Source organism: Pistacia vera, unplaced genomic scaffold (assembly GCF_008641045.1).
Source record: "Pistacia vera cultivar Batoury unplaced genomic scaffold, PisVer_v2 Contig338, whole genome shotgun sequence".
In the NCBI taxonomy this organism is placed as follows: domain Eukaryota; kingdom Viridiplantae; phylum Streptophyta; class Magnoliopsida; order Sapindales; family Anacardiaceae; genus Pistacia; species Pistacia vera.
The window spans coordinates 824875-836946 of NW_022196155.1; the positions used below are offsets into that span (position 1 = coordinate 824875).

At 34.6% G+C, this 12072-nt stretch overlaps 1 protein-coding gene across 1 annotated transcript; it reads right to left on the bottom strand.

The window, feature by feature from the left end:
- Nucleotides 1-598: 598 nt before the first annotated feature.
- On the bottom strand, nucleotides 599-10377 carry LOC116138009 (nucleolar protein dao-5). The gene is made up of 14 exons (XM_031423705.1): nucleotides 10103-10377; nucleotides 7727-7930; nucleotides 7415-7596; nucleotides 6351-6477; nucleotides 6073-6264; nucleotides 5063-5116; nucleotides 4013-4909; nucleotides 3782-3892; nucleotides 3217-3290; nucleotides 2772-2823; nucleotides 2587-2673; nucleotides 2461-2504; nucleotides 1669-1743; nucleotides 599-1591 (listed from the first exon to the last, which is right to left on the bottom strand). Exons 1-14 carry the CDS (start codon nucleotides 10202-10204, stop codon nucleotides 1027-1029), a joined length of 2766 nt encoding a protein of 921 aa, XP_031279565.1. The 5' UTR covers nucleotides 10205-10377; the 3' UTR covers nucleotides 599-1026.
- Nucleotides 10378-12072: the final 1695 nt, after the last annotated feature.

The window sequence follows — 12072 nt, forward strand, 5'->3', positions numbered from 1 at the left end:
TGGGCTCTGGATACTTAGAGCAACTTTTTTGGTCAAAGCATGCTTTATGGGCGTAAAATCGTAACAGCCCAAAGTCTGAGAATATCCAGACTGCCGTTGTTAAATCACAATTAGTACTAGCAAGAATTGATAAATACAGTTTGCTTTGATCCAGTTTCCTTCAGGCTTCAGCTAATTTGATTAACGCAACGCTCACCATAAAATGAAAGAGTAATGTTACCCTACTCACTTTTGTAAATATAAAACATAATATGAATACCATAAACATAATATGAATACCATATATCATTTTAACAAAGTGAGTAAGACTAGTATTTTCTAAAATGAAATACGAATTCTCAGATGGCAGCCCACCCTGTGCTCCATATTTTAACGAAAATAGCGAAGAAATATTCCAAGTGCGATATTATTATTATTATTATTATTATTATATATATAACTCATTATTATAATGTACAATAACGTATATTTTAGTATATGCTTGGAACATTAATATGTTTTCAGATGATTAAAGAACATTTTCAAATCAAATAAATTTAATTTTAACGCAAATATTACAACTGGGTACCTACTATCCCAGTCGGCTTAGCCCAAACAATAAAGCATAAACCACATATGGGCCGGCACTTTGATGCATCGATGCAGTTAGATGATATGCCTTGCCAAGAGCAAGTATCTGAATCTATTACACTATCTATAAAAGCAATTTCTTTAACAAAGCTAATCCAATGTATACTAGTACTACTGTGGCTTAGGCAACTTTTAAAGTACCGATTTAGAGACAAGAATAGAAACATAAAAAACTAACTTAACCTACAACCACTATAAACTAAACTGTGGATGTCACAAGGCTAGCCATGACCAGAGGGTATCATCTCACAAGATTGTAACAAAAACCAAATGCAATGGCTTACTGTGAGTGCAACACTTTGACATGGAAGAAAGCTGCAATGAATAGATCCAAGGCTTCCAAATGATATGAAGAGGAGTAAAACAGCCAGCTTCAACTCATTTTCAAGTAAATGATCAGCTTTTAGATCCTCTTCGTCGCTTTTTCCCAGTCTTCGCCTCACTTCCTTGTGTCTTGGATGGACTTGATGACTTACCCTTCATACTTTCTGACACTTTTCCAGAATCAGGTGAATCCTTTACATCCTCACTCTCTTTCACCTTTGATGAACTAGATTTTGATTTGCCATTAGCATTAGATTTTCCAACAGTTTTAGGGGATTTGGCCTTTGAATTGGAAGATATCTTAGGAGTTTCTTGTTTGGACTTGCCAGTCCTCGGAGTGTCTTGCTTGGATTTGGAAGTTTTGGGTGTGCCCAATCCACCCTCCTTCGATTTGCTAGACTTGGCTGTTTCAGTTGGTTCATTCTTGGATTTGCTTGCCGACTTCGAAGAAACATCAACTGATTTACTGCCACTTTTTGATGCATGATCCTTAATTTTGCTAACATTGTCAGTCTCTAATTTAGTAATACTCTTAGAACCATCTTTGGATTTGCCATCAACTTTACTTTCCTCCTTGGATTTACGACCAGATTTCGAGGATGCACCTTTGGATTTGCTAGAAGAAGCCCCTCCACCCCTAGAAATATATTAATGAACTTTCAGAACTTGGAAGTAAAAGTAGAAGCACCAGTGGGGAAGAATAAATTCACTGACCTCTTTGGTGAAGCTTCTATCTTTCCGTGCTTAGTAGACTGATCAGAACTTGTTTTCACTTTCTTCTTCAGCGGCCTAAAAACAATTCATTCAAGCCAAGGTAATGTGAAAAGAACTACAAGAAAGGTGAAAATAACTATTTGACCTAAAAACTTGATAATATAATTCAAAGTGCATTAGGGGATTCAATCACTATATATTTGGTAAACTTGGCAGTGTTACCATGTTAAATAACTACTAGATCCAAAAACTTGAGCAAATATATAGAAGCTGAAGAGTAATATAATCATATCAAGGACAACCAAATGAAACGATCTAAAAGCCATCTCTCCAGGCAAAAACTCTCTTAACATACAAATACTCTACAGTTTCATTTGATAACAGCAGTAACCAAAGAGTCCAAAAGATTAGATAAGGTAACAAAATACACAACCAAACACTTACACTGTTGGACAACTCATGAAATAAAACATATTACAGCAAGAACGGAAAATTTGGAGCGATATTTTGAAATTTAAGAAATGAAGTTCAAAAACACTTCAGAAAATCATTTTCTCACTTCATATTAGAAAGTAGGCATTCTAAAGACCACACTTTGGAAATAGACAACAACACAGATAAAATGTCACCATACAGCATCTCTATAAGTTAAAGCAAACATTTAGCAGCATTCATGTTACTAGACCGTAATATATAAATCCAACAAAAGATTTATTTTTTTGGTCTACATAGAGCAACATAAATCAGCATTTCACAGTAAAGAATCCTACATAAGAGGAATGAACTACTTACATTTCAGAGGAAGCATCAGGACTTGGGCTATCAGCTGCTTGTTCCTGTTAATAAATTTATCAGTTTTTATCCATAACGATGTATCAAAACTATAGATGATAATACATAGATCCTGAAACCACCCACCTCATCAGAGACAGAATCATCACCAATGAACTCCCACTTCTCCCTTTTAAGATTCAAGGTCTCTATATCGCCATCATCATAGTGAACCTACATAAGAATGACTATATTATTTAGTACTTTTTCATGACATAATTACGAAAAAGACAGGGACACATGAGGCCTAGAATCTGAAATAGAAGAATCACCCTGTGCTTCTTTTTAGCAGAATCAAATGATTTAATAACACCTTTATAAAACCTGTAAAAAACAAAATGAACATATTAAAAATTCCGTAGCCAACAAGTAATGAAGGAATTCATTGATCAAAGTCCAAACTTCACAAAAAAATTTGAAAAACATAAATTAATCTGGAGTTAGTAAAAAGCCAAAACAGGCAGGCGTTTTACTAAAACCAAATAATATGAATAAAGATCTTACGAAAAGCAAACTCAAAGAAAGGCTGCAAGACAGAATAAACATTTTGAGCACAAGTGGCAGAGGACATGCCACCTTTACCCAATAAGGTAGATAGAATGAACAGATGCACAACATTAGCTTAATATGATATTAAAATATAAATTCTTATGTATACAATATGGTATGGCAGTGATTATTCAACAGGAAAAAAGATGAAACAAAGTCAATACTAACATTCGATCATGCGGCCAATAGACTTTGACCTTTGAACCAACCAGATTCTCACCAAGTTCCTCAGTATCAGTTGCCTGCCACAACAATCACTTCATAAGAATCAACTGCAAAAGTACATAGGTGAGATGGTCTGCAAGCTAACCAGAATTAGAGTATATTTCCTTTCCTGAGGAATGATTATGTGAAGCAAGCAGAAGTCATTGTCAAGATGGACAATCAATTGTCTGATTGGAAAGAAGGATATCGAGCATTGAATCCCAAATAAAAAGAATGAAAGATTGTGGAGTCAAGTTGTATCAACATAAATTTTCTGGTCTGTCATCTACCAACTTTATCAAGTCCAATATGAGCAACCATAGCTAGTTTTGATAAGAAGACACAGAAACCCCAAATTAAAGAGGACTTTAACCACTTGCTACAACCTACAAAGGTACCATATGATAAAAAGAATGACTAGCACAAAACAATTTTTTTCAAAATCACCCCACCAAAATAATGATACCCCCAAAAACAAGCCAACCAGAAAAGAAAAAACACATTACAATCTTGATCTAAGAATACATACCTTTTCTTTCCCAGGAGTCCGCTTCCTCTTGGAATTCGTCTTAGGACTGTCCTCAGAACGACGCTCATCCTTAATTGGTTTTGCAGCTGACTTTGGTGAAGAAACCAATTCCTAAAAAATATTAAGAACAACATCTCTCCTAATCAGTAAACCAAATTTGGTATGCAAAGTTTATGAATAATAATATTAACAAACAACAAGGTCGCAATCAAGAAGCCAAAGTGAGAGTACTTTATCCTCCTTTGTTGATGATTTTGTTACATCTTTTCCAGAAATAGCTTTTTCCTTCCTTTTCTTATCATCTGGCTGCTTTAACGCGGATCCATCTCCATTGTTACTGCTGACATCAACTTTTTTAGCTGATTTCAGCAGCTTTGCTTCTGAATCATTAGAGGTGCTGCTTTCTTTCTTTGAACCTTCTCCAGTTGGAATTTTATCCTCATTACCAGACCCAGTAAGCACCTTTTTTCCCAACTGCTTATGTGGTTTTGCTTCTGAATCACTTGTTCCTTCAGATGCCTTTCTAGAAACATCATCAGCAGATGGTGTGGCCTCTTTAACCAAACTCTCTTTTCTCTTTGATCGGCTGCTCCTTTGGGCACGACCTTCATTAGGAAGGCTTCCACTCGCAGAAGGGGAAACAGCATCTGCAGATTCACTTTTTGTAGCCTTAGGAGAAGAAATCTTAATACTGGTCTCTTTTTCAGTTGCTGAAGACACAGCCCCCTCAACCAATGGTTCCTCACGAGGTGAACTCGGAACATCCTTGCTGCCACTATTATGATCCAGAAGTGTCTCAGCTTCCTTTTCAACATCAATTTGAGAACTGTCGGAAGGTTCTGTCACTTTCACCAAAGAATTAGGTTTCTTGCCTCTCCTTTTGGTAGTTTGTTCAGGCTTATGTTCTGCGTTAACCACCTTATCACTGCCTGAAATATCAGGTTCTGCATTGCTCAATGTATCAACATTTTTGGACTGTTCAGTATGAAGACCATGCTCTTTCTTCTTTGAAGAGTCATCTTCTCCAGCCAGTGTTACACCATTGTTCACGACTGACTTGGATGATCCGTCATTTGCAGGATCAATTTGTTCAGTAGAAGCTGCCTCTGTTGCAATCTCTTTGTCCACCTAATAATAGTTGCAAGGACAGATAAATTACCATTTCCAGGTAAGGGATACCAAGACAAGGGATGAAAACACTGGATTAATAAACTGAGGATGTTGAGAGATAGATTAATAGGCAAAATAGAACAATCAGACTTAATTTGAAAGCAAAAATACCTGAGCCGGCTCATCCAGTGATGCCCCGACTGACTTGCTCTCATTCTCGTCAGCCTGCAGAAAAGTTAAGCACAATAAAGTAACCAAAAGCAATTGAAGATAAATCCACACAGAACAGATAAATGCATCCTGAATACTAAATCAATGTCATCTAATGACTACTTAGCCAGCTGTTAGATGTCATGCACACATAAATTAAGTTTCTCACATCAGATTAACACAAGCTTCCAAATTTAAATTCACTCATGCAATTATAAATTTACCATTCACAACAGCAAGTACAAATAACAAGTAATGCTAGATAGTAGACAAGGTCTCTGAAAAAATGCAACAGAAATCAAATACAGCTAACACAGCCCTGTTCAAAGATATGAATAATGCAGTTCTGTTGAAGAGTTCTTATAGAATGAATTGGTTAAAGCACAAACCATTATGTTTAGTAGAACAGGTGATGGTTGAAAACTTGAAGAAGACGAGAGACTGAGGCAGCAGAATAGAGGTAATGTTCTCGCTAAGCACTCAATAGAAAACAATGGCTAATAGCTATGCTAACAAGATACACTGGGTTTGGGCTAAGAGAAGTTACAGCAGCAGCCCAGTTATGGTGACTGCATTCAGGGTGCAGGGCAAAGCTGGCTAGATATGGTCTCAAGTATAACTGAAAAGTGGGGAGAAGGACAGGTTGTCTATTACGAGATGAATGTAACGAAGAAGCATTAACAAATCACAGGAAAAGATTGTTCAACTGCACTAGCAACACATAATTGTACACACACACATATTTAATCTTCAACAGAACAGAGTGAAGAAAGCCAAGACAAACAAAGTATTAAAGCAAGAAAATTCCATTGAAACATCTACCCCATTAAAAATAAGCAATAATTAAAAACCTTTATAATCAAGTACTCATGTGAAACTAATAATACAGACAGAAATACTTAAAAAAAATGAAAAAATCGTAGTGCAGAAGTTAAAAAAGAATGGTATCCTGCAAATTATGTCAAGTTTACCTTATGTTCATTAGAAACATCATTCTGCTCAGCAGCACCAGAAGCCTCATGGCAGATAGAAGCAACGACTGTACTGTAATCTTCTAAAGAAATGCCGGTAGATTTAACTGCTTCTAGTAGGTATGGTCTAAGATTTGCAGCACAGGCTTCAAGCACTCTCTCCCCCAACTTCCGAGCAAAAGGCAGAACTTCCTGAAAAATAATCAAATTTCTTAGTCAAATCATAAAAATAGAAGAGCAAAAACAAAAGGCAAATGGTCACTTGAATGATAACTAACCTCATTGTCCTTTTTTAAACACTCTAAGATTGGGGTTAGAAGCTCCAGAGAAATATCTTCACTTTCTTCTACAACAAGAGTCATTATTGTCTCCATCGATGAAATGACATTCTCAGGGTGATGATCCCTGCAGAAGAATCATAAGGAACCACAAAAATACAAATACATACATACACAAATGTACAAGTAAGCTCACACAATTAGTTCTCAATCCATTAAGGACAATCACTTGCAGAATAGCAGAGAAAATTGTGAAGGTACAAAGAACTCTCAATTATTCAGCTCCCTTTTTTCATTAGAAATATTTGAAAAAGTAACTTATTCCAAGTTCCAGCCCTAACCCAAACATACCGATTGAGCCAGTACCCAATGATCTGTCATCTAAATTAAAGCACTATTAATGGGTTGTTCACCTAATACTACTCAAGGAGCAAGCACCACTGTTCATCTTGCTTGGGGTTCCCAGACACATTAGTTAACAACGTTATCATTTTGCTTTTGAAAAATTTCACTAAATTTTTATTATTGGCATTCAGAAGATGTAAATAAAAAAAAAAAAAAAAAAAAATGAGTAGAAATAAAAGCCTTATTTTTCCTCCACTACACTCATGAGCAAAATAACCTCAAAGCAATGCACAATCAGGAGCTTCAAAACAAACTATATACTCTTAACAGATTTCTCATTGCCAAAAAGACAAATATAACTCCATTAGACCAAGGGAGTAGATTATTGACCAATTAAGCTTAAGAAAATAAATTCTGAGTTTATGACAATGAGCCACCTTACAATAGCTAATTAACCAAATTATCAATGGTTATAAATCATATCAACTGTCAAAGACATAAACTATAGCTTCAGTTTTTAAGAGATTGGAGATTTTTAAACTAAATTATATAATGGAACCAGTGTTTTTCATTGTTCCCAAATTTATATATTACATGAATATGTTAAACCATGTAACATACTATCAGCAACTGAGCCATTTGCAGAAAGATATATATCATTCAATGAGGAAACAATAACAAGGACAAGATGAAAAACAGCCAGACAAGTTAGCCCATACCTTATTGTCTTGAGGAAATGCTGGAACATCTCAACAATTAGTGTATCACATTCAAGATCCAACATGACAACACACGACCTAACCTTGGCAACAGTTTCAAGAATTGATGTTCTCTTAGCATATGATCGACTAGATTTGTCAGATAAGTTTTCAAATGATGATACAATCAGCTGAAAAACTTCCTGCATACATAACACATACAAAATATGGAACAATGAAAGGCCAACACCATACGTAGAAGAATATTACAAAGACAAACAGCAGTTATTATGTAAAGCTTGTCTAGACATCCAAATGATGTAGTCAAAGTACCTTCATCTCATCATCACTATAAGGAGCATCAGGTGCAGTTATTCTCGTTATCTCACTGATGCATGAAGCCACAGAAACTTTCACATCAATGTCTGAATGCTTGAAAAGTTGATCATCAAGCAAAGCTTTTTGTGAATCAGAAAGTGCCTTTTGCATGGAATCCGCAGGTGATTGTTCCACCCTTGCTAGACAATTCTCAACTTGCTACATCCACAATTGGGGAAAATCAATGCAAGGAATAATGTAATATCAACAAGCAACAACTACAAGCCAAATTCACGATTAAAATATTAAAGAGGCATGGAGAAATTAACAATAACTACAGCTAGCCCTCCAATTAGAAAAAACAAAAAGGGAAGAGACACAATGCTAGCAAAATTAATTTCAAGAGTTGGTACATATCAAATTCACAAGTTAATCAGGTTCCTAACAGGGAAATTGCTGCACTATTTGAGTAAAAGAGAAAAAAAAACCCATTGCTCCAAAGCAACAAATGTAGACAGCAACAATTGTAGATGTTAAATAAAAGAACCATATCTTGGAAAGACTACTCATAGGCGCATATCCCCATAATTATAAATTTAATTGACCACCATCATAGTCCAAACATATTGCCACACAATTAACAAGTGAAAGATCCTCTACTAAAAATTCATTTCCTCCGTCACCACTCATTTCCAATTAAGACAATTCATGTGCTTCTCTGGTTGGCTGTACCAACCATGAATATCAGCTTATGATCCCCATCCTGTAAATGCCTAAAGCTAATTCTCCACAAAAATCATAAATCCGCTCCCAATAAAATATATCCATCTAAACTATATATTCCATCGGCACGCAGCAACCAAGGGAAAGACACAAACATACATTGTTCATTAAACAGAAAAGCACAAAAACAAATCATTTCTACATCCAGAGTGGTACACATATATTTGTTGACAATCTAGATTTGCAAGCTTTCTTTTGAAAAGAATAAAGGACATTGTTAAACTGATTTCAGTATGAAATATCAGTGCTCAACTTTCCACTGTTCACAGAGACAAATAATGCTTAAAGATTATGCTGTGGGCTAAATGCCTAAGCCTTAAAGATGTAAATTTATATTTTGAATTTCACAGGATAGACATCTATCATGAACCGAAAAGCCATGTCCACCCAACTTGCTTAGATCATACCTCTAAGTATATCATCAAACTATGGCCTTTTCTTCAGAAATCAGAATACAAGAGCTTCAGAAAAACTTGATCATTGCAATTAACAAACTTAATCAACTATTTGGCCCTCATCAAAATTAAAGCGCACAACGGAAATGAAATCAAAATAAACAACCCCTCTTCCCAATTCATTTTTTGGAAAGAAAAAAACAACAATTCGGGAAAGAATTTGTGAATTGACATTTAAGCCTCTAGCGTAATAAAAGCAAACAGATCGAATAGTGAAGCCAATAGTAGTTGAGCAAAAATAATAACCATTTCCCCTTTTCTGGAAGGTTTATATTAAAAATCTAATGATCCACTCTATTATATTCCCTTCATTCAATATACCCGAAGAAAGCGGCAAAAAGGAATTTTAAAAAAATCTCCAGCTTCAATGTGATTAATGAATGTTTATGAAGTTAGATATGTAACCCAAAATATGATTTTCTAATTATCGTAACAAATTTATTAAACAACTATCCTATCCATATACTTATAACCGGGCACTATTTGCATTTAATTAATCATATAAACACAAAGTATAATTTACTTCAACCATTTCAAATTCCCCCAACCATACATAACACTTATTTTCAATAAACCTTCCTTATCTGATATTGACATATAAAAAACTTGTAATTCAATGCATAATCAAAATCAATTGCCCACATACAAAAAAAAAAGAAAAAACCGCGCGCAAATTCATATATTTAAAATACGCGCGTGCGCTCTCGGTCACACATAAAACAACTTCCCAGAAGTTCACAACAACAGAAGAATGCTTCAAATTCAAATTTAAAAACCAACTTGTGCAACAAGTATTCAGAAACTAGATTTTTTAATATCATCTTCAGAAAACACATAACAGAACTAAGAACACTCAGTAGTCGGTTTAGCATGTTGACACAGTTCCCCTTATTACAATTTCAATCAGTATAAACACATAAACGAAGCAATATATCCACGAATACATAACAATGACCACAAGTTGAAGCACTCATCACCATAACCTAAGCTCATTCAACTGATACGAAATAATAAAACTGACAGCACATAAAAGCACAATTTATTATAATTAAAAAAAGCAACAGAACCACAATAAGTCAATACGGATCACAAAACAAAATAGGCTAAAAGAAAATATGAATACACTTCACACGAAATGAAACATAGAGCTTACATCAAGAAGAGGAAGGAGTTCATCAACCGACGAAGGAGGATCCAGAAGCTTATTTCCAGCCTCTATGAGCTGTTGCTCGAGCTCGTCATTTGAGGACGCCATACTTTCTCTTTAAAATACCTAACAATTATGTCACAGATCTTCGATTTCTCACACTCTAGCCCTGATTTCACACCATTAAAACCCTAAAACTCACAAAACAAACCAGGAATCGAATATGCAAGAGCCAGATTCGAGCCAGGGAGTTAGGGTTTGTTTGAAAAAGAGAGAGAGAGAGAGAGAGAGAGAGAGAGAGAGAAAGTGAGTGTATAATTCTAATTTTAAAAAAAATAATAATAATAATTTTGTAGATAGAGATAAATTTTTGAAAACTGTAAAAATATTTATATAAAAAAATAAGATTTTTTTTCTTTTGAAAGGGTGTCTTTGTTATGTAATTTATTTCGTGCGCTTTAAAGGAGAGTATCCAGCGAAGGTTTACTCGGATTTCCCCCGTGTTTATGATCTTGAGTTAAATTGGGGTTTCAAATCCGCCTTTGGATTTTCAGACTATTGGAGCCACGTGGAATAACATGGACCGCTTGATTTTTAAATGGCTCTTTTTTGGCCTTTTCTTTGAGATGGATTTTTCATCCGTTTGGTAGGAGAATTAAATTTGGTACTACAACTCATCAACTCATTTAAGATTCGTTGTAACATGAATAACTCTTCTATGCACATACATTTTCCTCCTCACACTAATTATCATATCTAAATATAATGTTAAATGAATCTTAATGGCAAGTCAAAATCAAGTTATCATTATCAATTCTTAGAGTCGAATTTGAAACTGAAATCTTGTCAAACCCTATTATTATTTTTTGAAAATCAGAAAATAATGTGCAACCATATTAGTCATAGATACTCAAATTTCTAGACTTTCTCGAAAAAAAACTATGTTGCCTAGCCACCAATAACAATCGATAACAAATTATCTTCAATGAATTTTTATTTTAATACAAAGTTAATATTTTTGCTTTTGAAATATGATAAAAGGATGTGCATGGAAAGAAACCTAAAGTGATTTTGTCGTTATTTTATAAAACTGTTTTTGTTGTTTCTTAGCTATACTTACTTTATATAATAAGATCAAATTCAACAATGGGTCAGATAACATACATGGTCGTCTTTTGATTTCGGGGTTTTTATCTCAATCCCCATAGGTTTAATTAAATAACAAAGGGTCCGTTTGATTTGTTATTTTAGATAGGATTTTAGAGATAGTATTGGATAGTTGAATAGGGTGATTATTACGAGGTAAAATTTAAAAATTAACAAAAAAAACCCCTAGATTTGCTAATTTAACTAAAAACCCTAATATATAAAAATTTTGTAAAATAATAAAACACTCCCACCCACCCACAGTGCCAAATTCCGACCACCACTATCGAAATCTGGTTGGAATCTGACGTTACGACGCAGACCGATCGGATCTGATCGGCTATCAACGACGACCATTTATTTGACCATCACTGATGGCCAAATCTAACTTTTTCCGGCCAAATCGGTGAATTACCGACCAGTTCCGGTCATTTATACGTCGTTGTAACAGATTCCAGTTACCACCGATGGTGGTTGCTAGAATTTGGCAACTATGGGTGGGTTGGTGGGAGTGTTTTTATTAATTTTTAAACTTTTTTTTCTAGGAGTGTTTAATTAAATTAATAAACTTAAGGGGTCTAAAAATAATTAAATATAATATAATAGTATTTCCTAAATAATGAAACAAACAATTATTTTGAGAATAAGGTATGAAATAATAAACCAAACGCACTCTCCTATGAGATTTCAGAGATAACAATAATTTTCTTGTCGTTACTCGCTTGTGAGCTATTAGTTCATTGTTAGGATTTATAACACAATTGTAATTAAATATTTTATCATATAATCGTTATGTCATTTATTTTCACACAAAAAACTTAATGACAGGG